This window comes from Cupressus sempervirens, chromosome 2, assembly GCF_028749045.1.
Source record: "Cupressus sempervirens isolate cs-2001-9-10 chromosome 2, ASM2874904v1, whole genome shotgun sequence".
Classification (NCBI taxonomy): domain Eukaryota; kingdom Viridiplantae; phylum Streptophyta; class Pinopsida; order Cupressales; family Cupressaceae; genus Cupressus; species Cupressus sempervirens.
The window spans coordinates 751,753,860-751,780,801 of NC_143119.1; the positions used below are offsets into that span (position 1 = coordinate 751,753,860).

The 26,942-nt window shown below is 37.6% G+C and overlaps 1 protein-coding gene across 5 annotated transcripts in view; it reads left to right on the top strand.

Annotated features, from left to right (window-relative positions):
* Window positions 1-26,942, top strand: part of LOC149575597 (putative trehalose-phosphate phosphatase C) — a 337,875-nt gene that overhangs the window by 133,362 nt on the left and 177,571 nt on the right. For all 5 annotated transcript variants that reach the window (XM_089815362.1, XM_089815363.1, XM_089815361.1 and 2 more), the window contains 2 exons: window positions 20,303-20,362; window positions 20,594-20,695. In XM_089815362.1, coding sequence (XP_089671488.1) covers window positions 20,303-20,362; window positions 20,594-20,695 — 162 coding nt within the window. The remainder of the gene's footprint in view (window positions 1-20,302; window positions 20,363-20,593; window positions 20,696-26,942) is intronic.

Below are 26,942 nucleotides of genomic sequence, written 5' to 3' on the forward strand. Positions count from 1 at the left end.
AGCTCATGCCATAAACGCATGAACATGAAATGGAGTCACGACATGGAGGAATAAACTCATGGTGTCCATAACCAGCAAATAAACTTATGAAAGAGCAAGCCATAAACCCGCAAGTCAAAAGAGCCATAGAATGGAAGGACCACAAAATGGAGATGATTTGATGGCGTCCAAGAGCCATGAAATGGAGTCAAGACAGTAACACTTATAGCAGAAATAAAGGTTCACAAGGCTCACCAGTAGAAACCCCATGAAATAGAAGAGAAGCACATGAAATGAAGTCACGACATCAACAACAAAGCCATGAAATAACCCTCATGGCGTCCAAGAGCCACGAAATGCAGAAAATCATTCACGGAAACTAAAGCCTCAACCACAAAAGGGAGGGAAAGAACTCATGAAGTAAACGCAGAGCACTCATGACAACTATACTAGACGTCCAACCACGACAAGAAGAGAAAATGTGAAATATTGCAATAGGCATCCAAGATTCATTAAAAAAATACAGTCATTTCTTCTCCATGGCAACTAGGGTTTAAAACCCTCCTTCGAAAAAAATTCATTCAGAATGAAATAAACAAAATAATGACTTTTACCTTTTTCTTTTTTGCATTTGATCAAATTGAGCTCCATTTGATATAATTTCGGGTCTACCCATGATTTTGAGGAGGAAAAAACTATTTATTGATATAATATAACTTTATTTGATGAAAGTTGTTATTATGTTAATAAATAGTTTTAATTCTATTTTGTTCTAAAATTAGAAATAAGAATTATTATTAGTATTATATTAATTGATTTATTATTATCAATTAATTAATAATAGTTTATACTTTCGACAAAATAATTTATTATTATTTGCATCAATCGTGTAATTAATATGAATAAATTGGTAATTATAAATCAATTTGTTAATGTTAAGTGCAATAATAATAATTAAAAAGGAGATTAAGGTGAGTTTCATTTTTTAATGCCTAAATGCGAGGGTATGAAGTTTAGTGGCTATTTTGGACACACGAGTCAAACTCTAGATTGTGGAGTCAAATATAGAGCTATTTTTGGCATTTTCAAAGTCTTTTTCAGAATTGTTTGCATGCATGATTAGTCAAAGGGTACTTTGAGTTTTCCATGCAGTGATAGAGTACTTTAGGCTATTTTTGGTGATATATGGAGCAGTTAAGGCAAGTTTTGCATGCAGTTCATAATGGGAGCCTGTTTTATGCATATTTTGAATAATTTTGATGAGTTTCACATGCTATTTTTTTGGGTTGATTTTGAAATCCGAGTTAAGGTTTTAGGCACGATTTTGATAACTTAAAGGTAGTTTTCTAGTCATCTATTAGTTGGACAAGTGGTTGAGATCAGTTTTCAGGGGCTTCTTCATAGTTTGGATTAGTTTTGAATTAATTTTTCTATGCATGATTTTGAAATCCGAATTAGGGTTTTTGGGCTTATTTATTATACATTCACCTCATTATGAGGGGATCTTCTTTCAGATTCAGATTTTTTGCACATTGCAAATTTCGAGTTGATTGTAAGAGCAATTTGCAACAAAGGTTTTTTTAGCATTGGTTATACAGATTTGATTCTTGTGCAATAATGTGGATTCTTTACTTTTATGTTGTGTTTGTCCTTCATTTAAGTTATATTCCTTATTGCATGTTAGAATCTTGATACGTGTGATTGCAGGTCTTTTTTGTGTCCTTATTCTTTTTGCAAAAAATTGGTAAAGCCTAAGTTTTCCTTTCAAAGTAGAAGATTCCAGGTCCTTGCATAGAATCACTTTTGTAGTTGCATGTTTGTCTAAGTATTGTGAATCATTTTTATCTTGGGTAATTTGTGTTGATTTGATTAAAGTTACATACAAAATCATTGGTGTATCGCCTCATTTAGGTTAGTATTCATTATTTGTCATTCACTTCTCATCCTTTTTCCCACATACAATTTAGGTTTTAGGTGATCAGTATTTAGGAACTAACCTAACTTCCGGAGATTCATCTCTCGTTTCAGGAAAACCAACCACCCAAGAGAGTTTCTATGTTTCAACAACATGGCTAGATTCTGCATCTTGCTATAGGTGCAATCCTGATTGACAACAATTATATTAGTTTGAAAAGTATCATAATAGTGTTGATTCTAATCCATTGCATTAAAAAATGAAAACCACCTCAATACACATAACTTGATGTAAATTTTTAACATATTGCACCTCACTTCATCATCCTTCAACTCCTTTAGGAAGAAATGGATCGAGAGTAGGGAGGAAGAAAATATTGCAATGATACAAGGAAAGAATTAGACAGAAAGAGGAGAAACACGACACTAGAAGGAGATTTAGCCCCATGAATTAATGTCACTACATCCAAACAAAGATATGACATAAACTCCAAGAAATCATGAAATGATAGAGGGATTGGTAAGAAGATTTCTTTGATTGAAAGGACAAAGAGAATGGCAAAGATAATTGTGGAGAATTGTTGAAGAAATTTAAGGATGCCCCAACTTGCTAAGAAGTAGAAGTCGAAGCTTTACCTCAAGTCAAAGTTGATGAGAAAGGAAAATCTTTTGAGGATAACATTTGTAGAGAAAGTGGGAGGAAATATCTATACACCTACCACTACCTCATGAAGTATAGCAAGACATTGTTGACCAACCAGATAGTTCATTTGTACCGCCAATATAAAATGCTAAGGAAAAAGAAAGAACCCTTTTACTAATTGAGATTTTCGTGACTAATATTATGCCACATCAAGAGGCTCTTCATCTAAGAGGAACCAATAGCTCGAAGAACTTAATCAAAGACCCCTTGACAAAGGGAGTGTAGGGATGAGTTTGAAGATATCCATAGTGCAATTGACATTGAATGTGGATTTGTAGAGAGGACTTGTACATGGCCGAGAGTGCAAGGTAGGCACCAATACATAGAGGTCAATACAGTCAACCTTGGTCCAATGCACGAGCACAAAATCAGGTAAGGAATGTGGTGAGCACCTTGGAAAGTTCAAATGTGAAAAGGCAAAGATGCCCAAAATTCAAGGGGAATAATTTTGAATGTCCTATGAGACACTACAGCAAGTGTGAACCCATTTAGATAGAAAATGACCAGGAAGATGAAGACAATTGGTTGAGAGTATTTCTAGCAAACCTACGGGGTATAGCCATGACTAGCTCACAAAGCTTGACAAAGAATCTATAGCCACATGGGACGCATTGAGGAAAGTGTTCAAGGAAGAATTCAAATAGTTGTGAGATGATAATGAGATTGTGGTAGAGATCTATAATAAAAAACAAGGGAAATACAATAAAATGCGAGGTTACAATTAATTCAAGTAATTGCTAGTGAAGTTCAAGAACCAATCCATCGATTGGCTAAACAAGAAGTGGTTCATTGAGGGATTGATTGCCTCATTTCCCATAAAGATGAAAGTCGTACCTTTCTCCTCATATGTTAATGCCTACAATCGGGCAATGGACATTGAGAGTGAAAAGAAAACATCATCCTGAGGGAAGAAAAAGAGGGATGGTGACAAGAACACAAAAGAAAGTGGCAATTAAGAAACAAAGATAGCCCAAGCCTTATGGTGGGATATGATGTGAATGATGAAATAAATTTAAAATCCAATACTAAAGAAATATGGTACATCGACTGTAAGGTGCAAGTTAACACCTAGCAAATTACTCGAAAAAATCGTTCAATGGCATTTGTTAGGTAATGAAACATCCTATCATGGAATGCCCATTCAATTTTAAACCTAGACGTACATGAGTGATCTTCACTCAAGGGGAACAATCAACCCTTTTGACCACACCTAAACTAGAAATAAATAATGATAACAGAATTCTTGGAAAGCACCACAACGAACAAGTGAACAACAATTGGTACAACAATAGTGGATTGACAAGTAGATCAGTAGAATCTATTATGATTCAAACTAATGGTCGAGTGCAAAAAATGTAATTTAATGGGATCACTTTGCTAGAGAATGTCAGAGTAACCAAAACAAAGGAGGAATGTTGCACAAATAGTGTGGTGCATTAAATCGTGAAGACACCAATTGTTTGAAATGAAAAGGCATTAATATTCTAGAAGCGAAGGAGCAAGACAAGGAATATTGGTATTTAGTAGATGACAAACAAAGAAAGTAGCTGCATGGACCCTTATACAAAGAAATCATGATCTTAGGAGGCCAAAGAAGAAGTAGAATAGGTGATGGTCAAAGAGAGAACCTCCAACGAAGTAGCAAGTATCCTATTGTAGACCTCCTATAAACCCAACACAATCTAGAGTGGCAATTGTGAAGATGGTTGGTGACAACAAAACTTGGTGACAAGAAATCCCAGTTAGGGTCATGACAATGTAGCTGTCACTTGAAGGAAAATAAGTCATTGATCGAATATTGTCAACAATGGACATCGTGATGAAGACAACTGTTGTTCAAATGGAAATCATGTGGATGAACTTACAAACACCATCCTCGATGGAAGCTTGGGAGTAAACATGATATCAGCAGATAAATTGAAGTGTCTTGAGAAACCAACCATCTAGTCACCAACATTCGACTTCATAGGCATTGACCAACATGGTATCAAGCCATTGGGATCTTTGATGCATAAAAGGTGATAATCAAGACATCACAGTACTTGCTGAACTTTGTGGTCATCCCATTCCAAAAGAAGGCATACAACAGATTGCTAGAGAGAGGATTGGTGATTGCAACAAAGACATGCCCCAATCAGAAAAGGAACACCCTTTCCATTGAGAGAAATTAGAGGAGCTACATCATCGAGCTAAGGAATTGGGTGTGAGTGGAATAAGAAGGAGAATCTTAAGTAGACAAAGAAGGAAGACTAATGGAAAGAAATGACGAAGTATACTTGATCTTGAGAATTACTTTTGAGGACAAGTCAAGTTCCCTAAGTACTCTATTCCATTGGCAGATGGAAGGTTATTAGGTGTTTCACTCTGAATGCAACATTTTACAAATAGGGAAGATTGAGGAAGAAGTAGACATCACTACAACATGTTAGCATATCTTTTGCAATATGAAGAATGATGCAGTGACAAAGTTAGATGGCATGTTGTCTCATAACTTTAAGCAAGAAAAATAATTAAATATGAGGAGCCAATTTTGAAGAAAGTGAACCTAAGTGACAAGCATAACCCAAGAATGATCATGGTCTATGATGATTGGGATCTATTGCTAAAGGAAGTAGTATATAAATTTTTCATGGAGTACAAAGATACTTTTTCCTATAAATACAATGATCTTAAAGGCACACCACCAAAACTGACTAGTATAGGATTTCTTTGGTGCCAAGTGTTGTCGGTAAATTCTATATTGTAGCCGATGGATAGAATAGTATTCAAAAGGGCACATGACGGTTGAGTCACCCCTTCAGGAAGGTATATGCGCACTGTCCGAAATGGACTTTGGATCATCGTTATAATCATCATGGGAGTTATTGTAATAAGCATAATATGTATATGAATAAAATATCTGCTCTGCGTTATATCTTACTATACTACATGCATTGAGTATTCTTTTACCCTATACGGGAAACATTTGGTGTCGTTGCCAGTCGAACTTGGAACGAAAGAAGTGTGATGAAGATTAATGCCTAATTTGCTTAATAAAGATATGAATAAGGTAAAAGATAAGGATGAAATACGCATAGCACAAGAAGTTTTAATTTTAGCACAACAAGTGGAGTGCAGACAGAAGCTTCAACAGATTGCCAACGGACACCAGGGGGTGAATTGGCACAGACGAAGGGAGTGCATTCACCTAGTAGACCGAGGAGTACCGAGGAATAGCTAGAAGAGACTCGACAACAATTAAATTTGGTGGATGAGACAAGGGAGGAGTTCCTTAACTTGTATACGTCGAGGGTAGAGAATCCGAATGGAAGGGAAGCAACTCGCATGGCTCGTAGTGCCGAAGGAGCACGAGCATGGAGTGAACTCTTCGTTCTTGATACACCTAATGAATGGATACAAGAAGAGAATCAAAGAACTTCGCTTGAGGAAAATTTTTTCTCACCAGGTAACATAGTTGTTGAAAGTAGGATGGTTGTCTGAAGCAGCGTGGTTGTACAGAATAGCGTCGGTGTGCAGAACAATGCGAGTGTGTAGAATAGCGTGGGTACACAGCAGGTACCTTAGAATTAGAAGAAAGTAACAATGATAGGACCAAAGGAGAAATTGCCAAAGTTTAATGGAGATGAGACGCTAAATCCGATCAGACACTGCAAGACATGTAAAACAATATGGATGCCAAATGCTGTAACAAACGAGGATGATTGGGTCCAGCAGTTTCCAGTGACCCTGCAAGGTGTGGCAATTGATTGGTTTGTAGATGCAGATCCTCAGAAATTGACTACATGGGCAGAAGTCAAAAAGGAGTTCATAGCAGAGTTTCAACTGCTATGGGACGATAACAAAATTGTACCAGAAATATACAGCACAAAGCAAGGAGAGAACAAAACAATCTGTGCCTATGCTAGACGACTAAAAGAGTTGGTGAGAAAATGGAGAGCAAACCAGCTGACAGATTGAAAAAACGGTGGTTTGTTGAGGGGCTACGACCGGCTCTGAAGAAGAAAATGAAGATCATACCTCCAGCATCGTACATAGATGCGTATAATCGGGCAATGGATCTAGAGAGCAAACAGAAAACAAGCAAGAAGCACAAGTTGTCGGATTCCGATGATTGATTGTCCGAAAGTAGCAGCAGTGATAAAGAATCAAACAAGAAAGTTTGGGCGTTACAGAAAGATATTCTACGAATGATCAAAGAATTTAAAATTTTGAAAAAGAATCTAGACTCGGTGAAGGAGAATTGTGGTCTATGGACTGTAAGGAGGAAGGCCACACAAAGGGTTTGTGTCCAAAGAAACAATTCTATGATATCTGCCAAGTGGCGGGACATTCCATAAAGGAGTGTCTGTTTAATATGAAGTCAAAAGGACACCGGCAAGTGTTACTAACGCAAGAAGTGTCCATCGGAAATAACATGAGCAACGATGCAACCTCAGGAGGTTATCGCAACAATAACTAACGTGGAAGCGATGGAAATAATAATAACAATAATAATGGAGGCTGGAGTCGGATTCAAGATGATGCGAGTGGATGACCAATGATATAGTGCCATGCGTGCAACCTCTGGGGAGACTTTGCTAGACATTGTACCACAAAGGAGTTGTCGTAGCTCTTATGTAGATGGTAATGTCCGGGAGATCATGATGATTCAGAATGCTCGAAGCAAGGGGTAAATTTGCAAAGTATCGAAGCATGTGATGAGAAGGTACTAGCCATTACATGTGAGCAAGCCAAGAAGGCGAAATACCCTGATGGAGAAGAAGAAAAGGAGAGGTTACAGCAAGCACGAATAGAGTTGGAAAGACAGACGAAAATAGGAAAGTTGCAAGTAAAAGACACTATTGATACATCGAAAAGGAACCTAGCTAAACAAAACATGATAAGGCAGGTAATGCAAATAGAAGTTCCGATAAAATTAAACGACCTTACAATGCCCTAGTTGTGGACAGCAATTCTGAATATGACACTGATTCCGAAAGTAACGGAAGAAATAGGAAGGGATGGTAGTGGAATGACGGCAGCAGACCCAATGATACTCACTCTCACGACAAGAAGGCATCCAATAGTAGTCGAGATGGGTATTTTGGGAACTGTACTAACAGTTACAATTTTGGATGGAGGATCAGGCATAAATGTGTTACCAGAAGATGTATGGAAAAAGTTAGGACAACCTACGTTGTGGCCACCTACATTCCAGTTACGATAGATTAGCACAGAATCAAACCGTTGGAAACCATGATGGCACAACTGGTAACTATTGGAACACAACCATTTTTATTAGATTTTGTGGTCATTCCATTGAAAAGAAGAGGGTATGACGCTATCCTTGGATGGGGTTGGTTGGTACAAGAAAAAGTGAAACATGATTGAAAACAAAATACCCTATCTATGGAACACGGAGGCAAAAGATTTATAATCGACCTGCACACACAAAGGGTAGGGGAGGAGGTAGCATTGTCAGACTCAAAAGGTGAAAGTGAGAGTGACGATAAAGGAAAGAAGAGAATGAAATCGGATGGAGTATTGAGATTAGAAGGGTCGAATGATGACGACCTAGACTCAGTAAACGACCTACTCCACTAGCAGATGGAGGATTACGAGCTCTTTTTGAGCTGTACTATGTTAAGGGTCGACTAAGGTAAGAAAGGAGAGGAAAATGAATGTCCGAAGGAATACAAAGAAGCGGAAGAAGGAAAAGCAGTTACGGCTGAAGCTAAAGGGAAAAACATACCGTACAATCCTAGCAAATGGAAACATTCCACCATACTATACACGGTGAATGGACCGTGCAAAAAGAAACTGTTATGCTGCATCATGAATTTAGTAGAAAGCTACCGGTGGCAAGGAAAACACATTGTATGGTTTGCATAGTAAACAAAGAGGAAGGGCTTAATAAAAACTTCAGCAGGACGAAGTGAAGGTTCTAAAATCAAGAATACAACGGACAGAATTCATTCTACCAAGTTCAAGGATTGCGATCGAAAACAAGCTTGGAGATATAGAAAGTCTGAGGGAGGGATGGTACAATTTAAATAAACTTGATGAGTGACGATTGCAGGCACAATGGGCCATGAAGGTTATACAGAACAGGCATAAGGCATGGCACGACAAGCACTTGAAGTTGAACAGATTTCAATCGGGACAACTAGTGGTGAAGTATAATGGGCGCAATGAGATCAAACCAGGCAAATTTAAAATAAAGTGGGTCGGGTCATATAAAATCCTCGAAGTGGGCGATAACTGAGCAATAAAATTATGGACGCTTGATGGAAAGGAAGTAGCCGATGCAGTGAATGGGTCAAAGCTGAAAGTCTATCATGAAAGAAATAACGCACCTCTGTGGATGAGCAATTGAGAGATAGTCTAAAAATAATAAATATTGGTGTATATATGTAAAATTAAGTGTAAAATAAAATATTAAATTTTTTTTGAAGTAAGCTGAAGAAAAGAGAAATATTAATATAGGTAATGAGGAAATATGGACTCAATGCGTATGGTCTTGAGAACTTTTAAAGCATAGAAGGAATATAAGCTCACTGTACAGACAATTAAGATTGTGAAGAGGTATTGTAGGACTAGCTGAGAACGTGGACAAGAGAACAACACTGTATGACACTTGGAGCACAGTGGGCAACAAGAGAAGACACACTGAAGTACATTACAAAAGATACCATGATATTGTACGGCCTTCTGTACAGCAAGAAGACAAGCAAAAGGAGAAACTACCATACGGTGTACGAAGGAGTAACCAGATGAAAAGCAAGGTGCCTCATATGGCCGTATGGCTCAAGTGAAATCCAGTTCAAGCATCATCGTACGGATAGCAAGCAATAAGGAAATTGTACTGTACAAAAAGCAAGCAGATAGAAAGATACAATCATCAATTGAAGGATTAGAGCCACTGTACGGATGTACAGACTTGGGAAGCAATAAATACTGTACGACTGTACGGCAAGCAACTAAAAAGGGAAGAGATTGTCTAAACATTGCATTGTACGACCTCTAGACAAGCAGAGAGCTCAGAAAAACGTTGCACGACATACAGCAAAGGCATCACCATATAGCATACGACTGAAGATCAAGAAACAAAGTGATCCATCGTACGACCATATATGGAAAGAAGACCGTATAGATGATGGATGAGGACCTTGACTGTACGACCACATGTTGAAGGAACCGTACAGACATTGAGGAAAGGGACTTGACCGTATGGCCCCAGGGAATACAAACCGCCGTACACAAGAAGTACTTAGATGAACATGATGTAGAAGGAGGAAATAGAAAGGGGGTGACAAACTTCAGGGCCATACAAATGTACGGAATGCAATAGGAGACAAAATCAGACGAGACACCATAGGAAGGAGACCGTACAACCATTATTAATACATATTCTAATGACTGTATGGAATACTATGCAGAAGCAGTGTATGGTGTGGACACAAAAGAAGGGTGATAGGGTTGTAAGAAAAGAAAAAAAGACGACAAATCAAAACAGTTCATAATGAATAACATATGATATCGAAGGGAAGGGAAAGACATAAACAGGTAGTAAAATATAACTAGTTGGCTGAAAGAGTATGGAATCGAAAGAAAACCACAAAAATGGTGTGTTCCATGGACTTTTATGTGGGTTTGAGAGTGCTAATTTGGTCTTGGTGGCAGGGGCGCTGCCCGTTGACCCAACCCTGTATCACGACAAGGAGTGTGCCTAGGGCTTTGCCCCAGGTTGGCATGGGGGCTTGGCCCTCGACCCCACTGGGGTGATTACCCCTAGACCCCCAGTCAGTTCAATTATCAGTCGTGGGAAGTGTGACCAGTTGATGAGACTTGGAGCTGTTGCATGCATGGAGTGTTTGTATGCCAGAGGTGGAAAGGGCACTGGAGAAGCCTTTCGAGAGGTGTGCTATGCTTTGAGGCACTCGGAGTAGGTGTTTGACGTGAGGTTGTCTTGGTGGATGCATAGAGAGCTTGGGAGGAGCTGATCATCCAATTGGAGGTAGTAGAGCGACACTTGGCTCAGTGTACCCAGCCATTGGAAGCAGAGAAGGCAGCATGGGTGGCTATCAAGGTCAACTTGGCTAAGGTGATTGTATTGTGTTAGCGGAGGTTACAGATGCAACATGTTTTGGAGACCGGTTCGTTGCAGGCACAGGACGAATGTGAAAGTGGTGTGATGGAAAAAGATGTATCCTATTATAGTTAGTCATAGTTAGTGTATTCCATTTTGTTAATTTTTCTTGGTAATTATGTAATTGTTGTCCGGAGATGACTTTTCTTTTTGGGGCGGATGATGTCGACAAATTCTATATTGTAGCTGACAGATAGAATAGTGTCCAAAAGGGTGCATGACGGTTGAGTCACCCCTTCGGGAAGGTATATGTACATCGTCCAGAATGGACTTTGGATCATCATTGTAATCATCATGGGAGTTATTGTAATAAGCATATTATGTATATGAATAAAATATTTGTTTTGCGTTTTATCTTACTATACTACATGCGTTAAACACCTAGATTAAAATTGATAGCGAAAAGACTATATAGGATGATGGATTTTTTTTTTTTAAAGTACAAGAAATGAAAAGCATGCTAGAAGTAAGAAAAATATTTAAGTTGGGGACTAGAAAATGGGTTTTCACGATCATGCTATTTGAAGACAATGTCACAACAAATCCAAATATGCATAGACTTTGGAAGCCTAAATGCAATGACTATCAAAGACCCATTTCTAATCCCTTTCACTGACTTAATCCTTGAAAAAGTTTCTGGTCACAAGATGTACTCATTTATGGATGATTCTTCGGGCACAATCAAATAAGCATCGTCAAAAAAGATTAATTGAATACAAAGATATATGCATACAACTAGATGTTGTTTGGGTTGTGCAGCACTCCAACGACCTTCCAGAGAACCATCCTACACATTGACTAAGTTTCTATGGACAATATTAAAGTGTTATTTGATGATTTCTCAATCTACAATGATTAGAAGCTCCACCTAACAGCACTCAAGGAATACATGGAGAGTTCTAGAAAAGAATGATTAGCATTAAGTTTGAAGAAGTGTAGATTCATATGCCTCGAGAAAAATTTAATGTCAACCTTGATAAAATAAGGGTGATTTTACCGATAAAATCTCGAGGGAACATCATGAAGATCAAATCATTTCTTGGACATGTTGGATATTAGAGAAAATTTATTAAAAGCTTTTCTCAACTCTCCTATCCATTGGACATACTTACAATCAAAGGCCAATCATTTACATGGAATGAGGACTAGGAGGTGATATCAAGATTAATTAGTCACCATTCCTAGCACACGTAAATTAGATTGGGGAGTTCTATGTGTATATTGATGCATCAAACTATACAATAAAAGCCATCCCCATACAAGTGGGACCCCAAGGATTGGACCACTCAATATTCTTTACTAGCAATCTGCTAACAAAGAAAAGAATCAAAGTATGACTGAGAGGTAAGCATTGGTGATGGTGTACTCTATGGTCTATACACAAGCTCAAACATTACTTGTTGGTGACACCATTCACATTCTACTTTGATCACCAAGCTCTCATGTACTTGGTGAACAAGCGAATTATCCAAGGTTCAGTAAGTAGGTGGTTGCCAACATTGTAAGACCATATAGTCACCATTGTTGCTAGACTAGGGAAAAGTCATGTTATGACTAACAAATTGTCAAGGATCAAGTCAGGAGAGCTACCTAACATGGATTTTCCGAATGTCAAACTGTTCAAATTGTAGCACTATCTCCATGGTATGAGAACATCAACAAATATGTCCACATCTACCTTTTTGAAGAACATGTCAGCAGAAGAAAGGAGGAAACTAAACTTGAAGAAGAAAATCTTCTAATTGATAAATGGACTATTGTATAAAATGGGGTTTGACCAATTCTTTAGGTGATTTTGCATGTAAGAGGAGATACTAGGAATGCTTTGCACTTGGAGGCCTCATTGGAGGACACATGGGATCAAACACCACAACCCAAAATATTTTATTGATAAGGTTGTGGAGGAAAACAATACATATAGACCCTTGAGAGTGGGTGATAGAATGAAACACATGTCATAGACTTAGCAAACCTCTTAAGAAAATCTACATGTCATTGTTTCCATTGTAGCTGCAAAAGCTCTTGAAGAGTTGGGGACTTGGTTTCATCGATCCACTCGAAGTCAACTAATTATATTGAAGCTTATACATCACCTTAGCCATAGAGTACATGATAAAATGGGCAAATACAAGAGCACGCTAGACCGTGACCATTAGTATGGCATTATTCATCTATAAACAAATTGTCACTAGGTACAAAGTTCCCATCTAAATCACAAGAGACTAGCAATCAAACTTTGTGAACCATGTCATTTTTCTGAAGACGAGAAAGTTTCGAATTTTGCCTAACTTTTCAAGTCCATATTACTAAAGTGTGAATGGCAAAACAAAGTTGTCAAATAAGGTGTGATCTTGCTCATTTATATGTCATGTGGCATCAAAGAAGTAGATTGGGAGGACAAGCTATTTGCTGTACTATGGGCATATCATGATGTACAAAGTAACAATCATACTGTTACCAAAATTTCACACATGCTGAATTTTGCTTCAAGCGATGTCGCAGAAAACACTGCAAAAGAAATTATTCATTTTTTATTCATTTTATCATTTTTGCAATCATTTATGAAACCATGCGCAAAAGAGATACAAATGTTCATTGTATAGATCATCACTGATACGTACAATTTTCATTTTTACAATATAAAATGAATTAATGTGCTGAATGGAGAAAATCTCACACAAGCCGTGAGGATAACTGATTAATTTTCTTTCATCAAGAAATACACTAACAGATAAATATATACATGAAAGAAATAGGAATAGAGATAACCAGTCATTGCTTGTTGCTTTGACTGGTTATGGTTTCTTTTCCTGCTGCACTTGTCCAGCTCCAAGCTCCACGCTCTCCAGTAGCTGTAAAAACATAAAGCAACTGATGTTAGATCCCGAGGGATCTAAAAAATGACTACATATCTCTACGACTACATCTACCTGTCAATGCATCCCGTCCTGAAAGAAAACAAGCAGTGATATTGGCATTTAGTGCTGAAAGGAATAAACCATTTTTTTTTTGAGTGTCACGAGCCCGTGCTCGAACCTCATAAGATATGCAATAGAATAGAAAAGATGAACAAACTAACAAATCTGCATTATGAAGTTATTATAAACATGTGCAAACATGCAAATGGAATCCAAGTTCCGGATCTTGATTCAACAAAAGAGATATGGAAGCAAATATCAATCAAGACATGGTGCTGATATATGGCTTGGTTATGTAACCGCAACTATAAGTTGGAAAGGCAAAAGTGTGATAAATAACAAAGGTACTGTAACTCGGTAATGCATGCATCTATGACCAAGTGATTCTGGCCTAACTTTATGCCAATATGATAGTATGAATTTGAGGCTTAGGACTATTGAAAAACGCTGTAGCAATGTTAACTGTAATATCTCACGTTGTGGACAGCAACTAGCAAGCAAATGACTGGTATTTTCCAATGCATGTGAGTGTGAAGCAACCTAAAACAACATGCTAGGGTTATCCATGGCGATGCAAAGTCATGCCATAAGACATAAGAGGTTGTTGATATCACGAGCGTGCAATTATACTAGCAAAGAATAGCTATATCAGACTTACTTAGTAATCAGCAAATGAAATGACTTTGAAAATATTAAATTTTTCCTAATTACAACAGCCATGGTTTCACTTCCAATGTGTAATATGATGCAAACAGTTAGTCATCAAACAGGAGGTTTGAATACGGAATTCATATCATCTTTCAGAACTTTAAGTTATCATTAAATGGAAGGGTGCTGTCGAATGTGCAAATTTCATAGTAAGAGAAAGAGATATCAAGTGAAGAATGTGCCAAATATCTTCTACAACAGCAAGGAGCCCGAGCACGGCAAGAAAAAGCGGGAAGTCCACTTTGTTGTGATTTTCTGAAAAAGAATATAAAAGCCACCAGTAAAAGAGGAAGACCATTTCAAAGCTGGAGTTTCGGTTTTCCAAGCAGAATTTATCAAGTTTGTTGTCAGTTTCAGCAGCTTTACAAGTTTCAAAATCATTCCTTCCTTCAAGTAAAGGTCCCAGCATGAGGAGAATTTGTATTAGCAGCAGCTTCATCATGTTCCCACACTTGTTTGTTAACAACAACAGCACCAAGTAATGCAAAGTTTAAAATACAGGGGGCTGAAAAGTGCAAAAGCTAGAACATACAATTCTTTTATGATGATTCGAACAGCAAGACATCTTCCATAAAACCCGAATCAACTTTTGCCATAAAAGGGATCACAAAGAAATCAAATTCGCATACAGCAGGTTCTAGCAGACAAAGCGAGTTCATATAATCAACAGCAAGCATAAATATGGCACTCCAATCAGCATTGAACCCCAAAAAATCCACAGTCCACAAGCAATCAAATTCGCAAGGGTGGAGAAGAGATGTATTTACATCATATGGCGGCTAGAATAAGAAGCCATCCGAATCTCACGCGCCCAAACATCAAGCAAGAGATCATATGAAGCATAATATGCATAGGAACAACTTCCAGCAAGACCTATGGCGGATTTAGATGAAGAAAATTCGGCAATGCAGCGGCACTAACATTATGCATTGGACCATGAAATGCATGCAAATGAAGATACAGCAAGACCTATGGTGGATTCAGATGAAGAAAATTCGGCAATGCAGCGGCACTAACATTATGCATTGGACCATGAAATGCATGCAAATGACGATACAGCAAGACATCTTCCATGAAACCCGATTTTTAAATAACAAGCAAGCATACCTCCATGGCGGCTTACAGCAGGTTGAAGATATGTTCCCAAATGTGGCGGTTCAAAATAAAGACAGCAAGGCCGACTGATCATCTCCAAATGCGACTCAAAAAACTTCTAGAGGAGGAGCAGGCAGCGGACAAAAGGAATCAAGCAATAGAGCTCCATCTTCTTCAAACCCTTACTCCTCTCCTAGTTGCGAGCTCAAGATGTATGAATGCAATAAGTTAGGGGTTTCGCAATATTAATCCGCTCCTTTTCATTCTGCATAAAATTTGAAGTCCGGTGTTTGGGGGGAGTCTTTTTGCCTTGTTTTAATTTCCCCATAGTTGCGAGCTTTTGCCCGAGTCTTCCTACTTGGGACTCAACTCTTTTTATTAATTTGCAAAGTTTTTGTTTTGTCTAACTCTTTAGAAGGTTAAATATATATATTTCCTTATTAGTTACTTTTATAATATAATTTTTTTTTTACTATTTTAATAAATGTTAGCTACTTTATAAAAAACATTAAGTAATTAATTCTTATTACTTAACGTTTTATATAAAAATAATGACTAATACTTATTAAAATAAGAAAGTGTAAATCATATTATAAAAGTTATTAAATTATAGATATTAGATGATTTATATTTTATTTAGAATATAAATCATTTAATAAGTATCATTTAATAAGTAAATAATAGGAAATAAATATTTGTTTTCCTTTTAAAAGAGTTAAGAGACATATATTTTGCAGATCATTTTATTAAGTGTTGAGTCATGTATGATAAGACTGGGGGGCAGGAAATCATTGCTTCTGGAGTCTGGCAGGAGTTTTGGGGCTTCATTTATGAGAGGTAGTTGGTGATGTTATCAGACCATGCCTTTTAGGCTATTTGGTACACCTTTCTGAAGTCTGGTAAAAGACTCAAGTTGGCCTTTGGGGTTGAATCCGACCCAGCATTTATGGCTTTCGGTAAAATGCAATTGAAAAAAGATGTTAAGTATGAGTTTTTCAACTCATTTGGGGGGTTCTGATTTGTGTGGATAGAGGTTTTGTGGCTTTTTCTCTAAGTCCTGGACTTCATTTTACAGAGTCTATAATTCATTTCTGGAGATATAATACAGGTTGCAGCAGTGTGATTATGCTTGGTGAAGTTATCAGTGAGCCCTTTTCCTTTCTACAATTTCTGTGTGCATTTCAAAATGATTGGATAGGTTAACTTGTGAATGTTTCATTATTCCTTGTTTTCTGTCTCATTTCAGCACCTCTGTGTAGAACAGTAAGTTTGTTTGCAGGTTATAACATGTGTTTTTGGGTGAAATTAGTCAAAAGGAGGTATTAGTTTGTCTTTCTTTCTGTAGTTTCAGTAAAAAAAACTTTATTATAAATCATTTGTGCAAGCCTTTACAGGAAGTTGTGCTTCATCTGTGTTTCATAAAGTTACATTATCCTCTCTGTCACATGTGGGTTACATTTCCATACCCCTCTTTGGTGTATCACTTCCTTATTTAAGACTTAAGGTTTAGTTTTTTGGTTTTCAGTAACTTCTTCCCCTTTTCCCTCAAGTTTTCTTTAAGTTTCAAGAGGTTATCACTGAGAGATTCAATAGGAGCCGGCCTAGAATCCGGAGGTTTCATCTCACTGTCCAGTCCCACATAGTGAAGTGAATCCCATGTTAAGTAAGGGTTACTGAATGTTTTCCCATTCAGTAAAGGGTGCAAATCCTGAAACTTAACACATACATCAACTATTCCAAGTAATGTATGAGCATAATATAGTTGTCACTTCCAAATACATGGTTGTGGTGTTTGAGCTTATTTGCTGAAATCAATTCTTGTGCGTGTTTATCTAGTTTGCAATAGCTTAAGGGTTTGTAAGAATTTTTCAGCATCATCTCTCCTGTTAGATTTAGCATTTGGAAGCATTTTCGCACTTTGGCTTTCTTTCATGAAATACCTTAAGAAATATTGCTGCATTAATATTTTCTTCAAACTATAATGTATCTCTAAGACCAAAATTATGTAAATTTAATCTAACCATCGTATGATCTTTGGTTATGTCCTTGATTGAATCAGGCTCCACACCAGATGTTAATTAATCCATAGATTTTTTTGAACTTAAGAAAGTCCGTTGAAATTGAACTTAAGCCCATTACAAAGTGAAATATAATTGCCTTATGAAGACACCCATCTCTCACATTTCTAGTCAAAAGAACCACAACTTCTTGATTATTTAACCCAGATATAGATACATATTGATGAAATATTTAGTCCTTAAAGTTTGCAAATAATCACCCTGACAGTTTAATATTAATTTCCATTAGTAATGCAAGCACTGCTTTATAATTTCTGCCACAAATATTCCATTCCACTGTATAGAACCAAATCGCTTCAAATAGAATAGAATGGGGCCTGCAAACTATTTGCTGATAGAACTCAAAATAACAAAAATCTCTAAATTAAGAATTTAATACATTCTGATCACGACAAGAATAATATTACTTTGCCAATAAAAATCTTAAACAAGGCTATTGAATGAAATATTAAACCCACACTAAAGATTTGTTCCAGAGAATCAATATTCGCACACCATTACATGGGAAAGGTGTCCGGTCCTACCTGAAATCATCAAATGAACAGATATATAAATCTCCAGCAAAATTCAATATCAATTACTCCTTTCTAAATTGAACTTTCTTCAAACTTTCAAGTACTGTGCTGACTGTTCAGAATACCAAACATTAACTATCCTGTGTATATCTCTCAATACCGAAAATAGTGTTCTAGGAATTTTGCATTCTTCTAGAAGTTGTTACTGGCCACAAAAATTTCCTCAAGATATCTCACATAGGCTGGTAGGAAAACCATCTCTGATACTATTGTAATATCTCCGTAGGATTTATCCCCAAATTTTGACACATAAATTTAAATAGATAACTTGCATTCAATTCGATATCGTCCAATGAACAGATATTTAATCCCCAGAAAATTCGATATCATTCCAGCAACTCTATGATAGCTTCTATATCATCATAAGAGTTTCGCGTTGCGGTTGAAAGCTACACTAAAAAACTAGTGATTCTTCTATGTCAAACAGGAATATCAATAATTATTAATAATCGACAAATATAAATGATAATATATGTCAAATAGTATCTAATGATATCCCAAATAAAATACAATCAGAACATAGAAAGATCGATTAATATGGTAGACGGTACCAAAACAGGGATGGAAATGGCCAAAAGCGATGGAAGGACAAGTCAACATATGAAGCCCAATCAATTCCTAAGCTATCTCCATATGGGAATGAATCTCCATTATCACTGCTGATTCTTAGGTAACAATTCGATGATAAAGGTTAAGACATCTGCAAATGTTAGTTTGACACATGTTTTCTGTGTTGTGAATATATTGTGGGGGAGGTTACATCATATCTAATAATGGAGCATGAGAGCACTTACGTCTTTAAGCTGGAACATATGGAATATAATGGTTATGGAGATATGTTAAAGACAGAGCACTTTGGATGGTAGTTGTTGTTTACTAAGAATTGTAATCGGCCATTTAGATATCTGCCATTAAACTTGTTCTCAGTGGGCAATTACTTGAAATTTTGAAAACTTAAATATCTGAAGAGATATCTCTCTCAGGAAAGTCCCAGTCACAGAAAAGGACGTCTCTTTGCCCCTCTTAGAGGATTTATATTGACAGACTGTCAATTGTCATATGGCATCAAAGACAAGAAGAGCAATCGGCAAAAAAGGAACCATAAGCAGTAGACACACATTTTAGATCAGGCTCTCACTAATCTAATTCAGGCTTGTTATAATCAGCATTTAGTAATCTGAATAACAGCTCTTGTGAACAAAGAGGGTGTAAGGGGTGGAGGAATCATTTCTTCATATCTTATGATGGGAGCCTACTTTATATATCAGAAGAAAGTAACAGTCAGCAAAACATGTCAATTACCTTTTACGTTGAAGGAGAATTATCACCCAAGGACTGGTTATGGTCAGCTAATCCATTGATAAGTTATTCAAGGAAGAGCTGTGGTTAACTTAAAGAAAGCAACCATTGCATATACGGCAGCGATTAGCATACATTGGCAATCTTAAATAACGGTTAATGAAGGGAAGGTGTGATTAAATGTGAAATATAAGATATATACATATTTGGGAAAATATAAATCAACCTGAAAGGGAATTGAATCCATCTTCATTTACCATTATACATACACAATTTATTCCATAATGTTTGCATTAGGAAATTATTGATTACATGGATATATGAGACAACCCTCATCTAGAGATAGGTGAATACATAAGAAGTGTTGTTTTAGAACAGAATTTCTGATCTATAAAACTCAATCCTTATCATCATAAACATATCTGGTATTCTCATTGATTGACTACTTCACTCCTTTACAAGCCAGCAGCATATATATGCAGACACACACACATACATACAAGGAAATCAAAACAAGGACGATCAATTCATTACCGTATGAATCAGAAGTAAGGAAAATTTAAAATAATTTCACTTTAGATATTACGATTTTGAACTATAAGTGAGAGTTTTAGAACAGATTTACATATTTATTTTCTTTCTAGATTGGTGTGTTTCATTACTGTTCTTTATTTACTTATACATATGATAGTTCATGAGGTCTACTCAGCCTACAATTCCCACATGGTTGTTATTAATTTCTTGAAGTAAATAATTTTATAGAAAATGCAGGTTTTCAATTGAAATGACCCATGTGTATTTCTTGGCATTTGGGCATAAGGAAACATGCTGCTTGATTGCTTGTTTTCATGTTGCTTCTTGCCCTTCATTTTTTAATATATGAATCCATTATCTTTTGTTTACAGATGCCAGGAAAGGGTGTGTCATTTCAACCTGCTAGTGAATATCTTCCCCTGATGGATGAGGTTTGAACCTAAAATCTTCTACTTTCTTAGGCACTTCAATCACACACGTGTGCTTCTGATCCACCTCTATCTATATGTGCCTTTTGCATACACTTACACGGGAAAAGAAAATCTCTACTACTTTCTAGAGTTTGTATGATCTACAAATAAACATACTGTTGTTTCTTGCATCTTATCATTATTGCTTGTAAATAAATATTTTTACTGGAATTTGTTGAGTTGTCACTGCAGGTTTGTAAAGTGTTGAAGGAAAGGGCAAGATACTACACCGGTGCAAGGGTTGAGCATAATAAGTACTGTGTTACTGTACACTTTCGTTGTGTTAAAGAGGAAGTATGATGCTTTCTATTGACTATACTATGTCCTTGAATTAAGTATTATTATTTGGATCATAATATGTTCATCATTTTATATTTTTGTGAAGGTCTAGTCCTCTTTACAGAATGGTGTAGATGAACTTGCTTGTGAAAGGTTTTGAAATGCTTTATCTCACAAACTCAACAAATAGACAAGCCATACATTCATTTCATGTGTCGGCATAATATAGCTTCCAGAATTCCACATCAATTCCTATAAATTATTTCTTTTACACTTTTGACTGTTTGTTTTGTTTTTACTGCTATGCTTCTAGGTAAGATTGTGTTTTTTTTTTACATCAACATTTCTGATCACACTAAATGACCCATCATCGGGATGAGAGTGTCTAAGAATGCCAAAAGCTGATAGATCATTGAGTATGATCCAAAAGGTTGATGCAAAAAACTCACACAATCTTACCCAGAAGCATAGCAGTAAGATCATGGATACTAGAAACCTATTATCATTATTTGTTTTGTTTTTGTTTTCGATTTGCAAATTTAAATAACAATTGCCATCCACCTGAATTTTTATCTGTTTTATTACAATAAAAAATTTACGGCGAATATATCTATTTTAATAAATTATTGCGAATGTATGACATTCTTAATTTCAAATAATACCAAATTAATTTCAAAGAACATGATTGTCATTTGCTGATTACTACATGCTATGCTGACATTGAATTTTCAGCAGTCCTTCCCTATTGGCTGGTAATTCTCCTTACCACTTTTTCTTGAAAATTGGGTTTTTGAAGTAGTGGCAAATGCAGATAAGACAAACAAAATTCTTATCTTTGGAAGTTAAGATTGCCAGCCTTTGATTTAATATAATTTCTTGTGAAGGTGATGATGTGGTGCAGAGGGGAGATAGTGGTAGTCCCCAAAAACACATTCAAAATTTGACACAAACGTCTGATTCCCCTTTTGACTGTTGCCTCCACCCTTTACCTCTAATTCCCTTCAATAGGAAGGGTGGCTGGTCAAGAGAGAAAGATTTCAAACTTTCCTAATTCCTCCTTTTTTCGTTTGCTATCATAAATTTTTCTCTCATCTTCTTTAAGCCACATCATCTTCCTACTATGGCAGGAGGAAATTTTTTGAATGTTGCTATCCCCTTTTTAAGGCTTCTCCACTAAATGCTTGGTGCCACTGCTACTTGGGACCCACTTAAACCACATTACCAAATCCTATATGACATTGCACCATGTCCCACGATCATTTGGATTGCAAGTTAATTAAGAATGTGGTGGCTAATATTGGCTTAGGTTTTCTAGCTACGACTCCTATAAAGTGTACAACCTCATAAAGGGCTGGACACACGTAGTATGACTGGTTGGATACCAGCAATTATATATTTCTTTCCAAGTTATGAGGTTCAGCATTATGACAGTGGAAATGGGCTCGTGTATGAGGTTCAGCTGTTATGAGGTTGTTTCTCCCTCTCCCCCCCCCCCCGACATGAGTATAAGAGGGGAGAAAAATGGTCATAAGACAGGAAGGAGGCAAACAGAAGAAAACCATATAGAAGCAGCCAATCAGAACATGGACTTTATTACAGTCAGCAAAAAAAGACAAAGGAAGCATTGAATAGAAAAGACAAGTTTAGAACATCTAATCATGAACAGACTATGCAATCAGATACCAGGAATTTATTCCATTCAATAGAAGATATATTTCAAACAAGAGTACAATATATACTTATCCGGGATAAATAATATAATCGATAAACATATCCAATCATTAGACTCCGTCAGCATTATATACCATCCATCAGAAGTTCAAAAACATTCAGCAATTTTAATATCCACAAAAACATCTGTCCTGACTCCTAACGCATAAAAACCAGTAAAGAGTAAGAGGTTGCAGTATAGAGTCTGATATCTCTTCAGAACTCAACCAGTATCCCTGCATTTGCAGACCATCAGTTTCTAAAGAAGATCAACAGCAAGGGAAGACAAGTGCCAGTGAGAATCATTGATTAGAAAATCATCATCAGTAAAGAAGAGAATAGCAGAAGATTAGAAAGAGAATTTTAAAATTTAAATAACTGACCAAAGTAGAACTATCATGGAGTAATCAGAATCAATTGATCAACCAAGAATATTAGCTACTTTCACTAGGTAGCAAGGCATATCAGAACTTAGTCCTCAGCTACTTAAAAAAATGGAATCCTCATTTGCATCAAATTGTAAAGAGGGAACAAGGCATGGACATTCTATTGAATGATAAAATTCCTGTAGTCAGTAAATAATTATAATGAGCCAACGGGTAGGATAGTATGTATTATTTGTTATGTAGCCGACTTGTGCGCGACGGGTTCCTTCGGGAACTTTCCGAAAGGCCCTTTGGTGAGTATTTATACCCCCTTGGGGAAGCACTGTAATCATTAGATATCAGCGAGCATAATGTACTGTTTTGGCATATGCGAATAATAATAAGTTGTTCTGCTATTCATATCTATTGTCCGTGCATTGATTTCTTTACCCAATACGGTAAACATTTGGCACCGTTGCCCGATGGACCTGGTACGATGACAGGCAAATAAAGATTAAATGCTGAATCAGTTGAACAAAAATAAGAATAAGTTGAAGGAAAAGGATGAATTACACGCAGTGCAGGAAACTTTAATTTTGGCACAACAAGCTGAACGCAGACGGAGATTTCAGCAAGTTACCGACGGCCACAGAAGCACTAAAAAGTTGTTGGAAGAGATTCGACAGTGGCTCGATTTGGTGGAAGAAGTAAGGGAGGAGTCTCTGAACCTGTGTACGCCAAGGGAAGAGAATCCAGACAGAAGGGGATTGACTCACACGGCTCGGAGTGCCGAGGGAGCACAAGCGTGGAGTGAACTCTTCGTCCAAGACATACTTCTGGAACAGACAGCTTTAGAAAAACCTTATTCACAAAACATCGCGGATGTGCAAAATAGCACGGGTGTGCAAAATAGCGTAGGTGTGCATAACAGCATAGGTGTGATACAAAACAGCACAGGTATTCAGAACAGTGCGGGAGTGCAAAACAACGCGGGAGTGCAAAATAACGCAGGTACACAACAAAACCCACAACATCTAGTAATGATGGCAGAACCAAAAGAGAAATTACCAAAGTTCGATGGCGATGGTACGACTGATCCCATTCGACATTGCAAAACATGTGAAACAATTTGGAGGGAAAATGGGATAACTGATGAAGACGACTAGATGAGGCAATTTTAAGCCATCCTACGGGGTGTGGCAATTGACTGGTTTACTAGTACAGATCCGCAGAAGCTGGACAGTTGGAATAACATTAAAAAGGAGTTTCTGGCCAAATTTCAACTGTTGCATGACGATAATGAAATTGTAGCAGAGATCTTTAATACTAAGCAAGGGAAGAACGAAACTGTCCGCGTCTACACCAGGAAATTAAAAGATTTGATAAACAAAATGGAAAATAATCCGGCGAACGGACTTTAGAAAAGATGGTTCGTGGAAGGGTTACGCCCAAACTTGCAGAAGAAAATGAAAATTGTGCCGCCATCGTCATACACGGAAGCTTATAATAGAGCATTGAACCTTGAAAGCGAGCAGAAGACAAAGAAGAAAAAGACAACTAGCTCATTGGATTTAGATGATGATGCCTCTTCAGGAGAAGATAGCAGCGATGATGAGGGCGGCAGCAAAAAGGTTCGTGCCCTTCAGGAGGCATGAACAAGGAGACTAAGGGCAATGAACTATGGTGCACGGGGTGTAAGAAGGAAGGCCATACGAAGGGATCTTGCCCGAAAGAGCAATTTTGTGAGATCTGCCAAATTATGGCACACTCGGTAAAGGAATGCCCTTTCAATCTGAAAACAAGAACACTGCAGAAAATGTTCCTGACACTGGAAGCATCCGCATCCGGAGGGAGCGGGAACAACAGTACGAAGGGTGCCACGTCGAGAGGATATAGAAATAATCGGTGCGATCAAAACAACAGCAGCAACAATAGCGGCAACAACAATAATGGTGGGAGGAGTCGGATCCAGTATGATGCAAATGGTTGGCCGATAGTCCAATGCCACGCATGCAATTTGTGGGGTCACTTTGCCCAAGAGTGCACAATGGCGAACACACCGAAGTTGCTATGCCAATGGTGTGGACCTGGCGATCATGATGATGCTAAGTGCCCGAAGTCCGGAGTAAACTTGATTACTATCGGGACGGACGAGGAAGAAGTTCTGGCAATCACTTGGAAGCAGGCAAAGCTCTACCCTGATCCGACAAAGGAAAAGAAGAGATTGGAGGAAGCATGGGCAGAGATTCAAAGAGCAATGCAAGTAGAAACAACACACCTGAAGGACATGACTAGTACCTCCGCACGGAACCGTGCAAAATAGAACATTGTACGAAAAATATTACAAATCGAGGTACCCATCCAGATAAATGATCTGTTGCTCACTATGCCCCAACTCTGATCGGCACTCACAAACATCGTTCCTGCTACTAAACTACCACGAGAACATGGAAGGGAGCAAGAAAGTGGAGCAAGTACAGCGGACAAAAAGGAGAAGGAAAGTGGCGCAAGTGCAGAAGATCCAATGCTGTTAGCTCTCTCATCTGGACGCCATCCGGCAGTTGTCAAAATGGGAATTCTCGGTACTATGCTAATAGACATGATCGTGGACGAAGGATCTGGTGTCAATGTGCTGCTAGAGGATACTTGGAAAAATTTGGGACAGTCGACATTGTGGCCACCTACCTTCCAGTTAACAACCAATCAACATGGAATCAAGCCATTGGGAATACTCACAGTGAAACCAGTAACGATTGGAACACAACCCTTCCTGTTGGACTTCGTCGTGATTCCCCTGAGGCAAAAAGGATACAATGCTATTCTAGGTCGGGGGTGGTTGATACAAGCCAAGGAAAAACACGATTGGAAGAAAAAGACTTTATCACTTGAAAGCAAAGGCTGGAAGTATGTCATCGATCTACACACTCAGATGGTTGGAGACGAAGCTCTATCGTCGGATTCCAAAGAAGAAGAGGATGAGAGGAGGCAGAGTATGGAACCCGATCAGGAGGGAGTCCTACGATTGGAAGATGACGATCTGGATTCAGTAAACGGTCTTTACCACTGGCAAATAGAGGATTACGAGCTCTTTCCAATTTGTAATATGCTAAGGATCGACGAAGGTAAGAAAGAAGAAGGAAATGAATGTTTGAAGGAACACAGAGAAGTCGAAGAAGGAAATGAATGTCCAAAGGAACACAGAGAAGCCGAAGAAGGAAATGAATGTCCGAAGGAACACAGAGAAGCCGAAGAAGGAAATGAATGTCTTAAGCAACACAGAGAAGCCGAAGAAGGAAAGGCGAGTATGACTGAAGCTGAAGGAAAGAACATACAGTACGAACCCAAAAGAAGAAAAGATTCCACTATACGACCGCATAGGAAGAAAATATTACGTCGAACCACAGATATAGCAGAAAGGTATCGGTAGCAAGGAAGACACATGATTCGGTCTGCATAGGCAACAAAGAGGAAGGGTTCAATAAAATTTGTAGCAGTACAGTGTGAATGTGTTATTGACAAATAGAAGGGGCAGCTGAGGGAGTCCGTGGTAGCGAGCTTCGGGAACAAACTGGGCGATGTGGAGATGACACAGAATAGGCGTAGCAGGTTTCAACTCGGACAGTGGGTGTTGAAGTACGACGATCGGAATGAGATCAAACCAGGCAAGTCCAAAATTAAATGGGTCGGGTCATACTAGATTCGAGAAGTGGGCGATAACAGAGCAATCAAACTATGGATACTAGACGGAAAGGAAGTGTTTGATGTAGTGAATAGGTCAAAGTTGAATGTCTGCCATGAAAGAAGTAATGCACCTCTATGGATGAACAACTGAGAGAAGAAGACTATAAGTGCTATATATATGTAAATATTGTACATAGTTGTTCAAAAAAGTTGAAAAAATTGGGAAATTTTTTTTGAAAAAAATAAAAAATAAAAAAAATAAAATAAAAAAATGATGAAATAAGTCACCGTACGGCTTTTCCAAAGTGTATGGAATTTATTGATTCACCGTACGGATTTTATAATAAGAAAGCAGTGTATGATTTTTAAATGCTACCATACGATTTTTTAGCAGGCAAATACCGTACAGATTTTCAAGACAATTCCCGTACGGATATTTTCACAGTTTCCGTACAGATTGTGGAGACAGTGTACTGATTTCTAATGATTTAACAACGTATAGATTT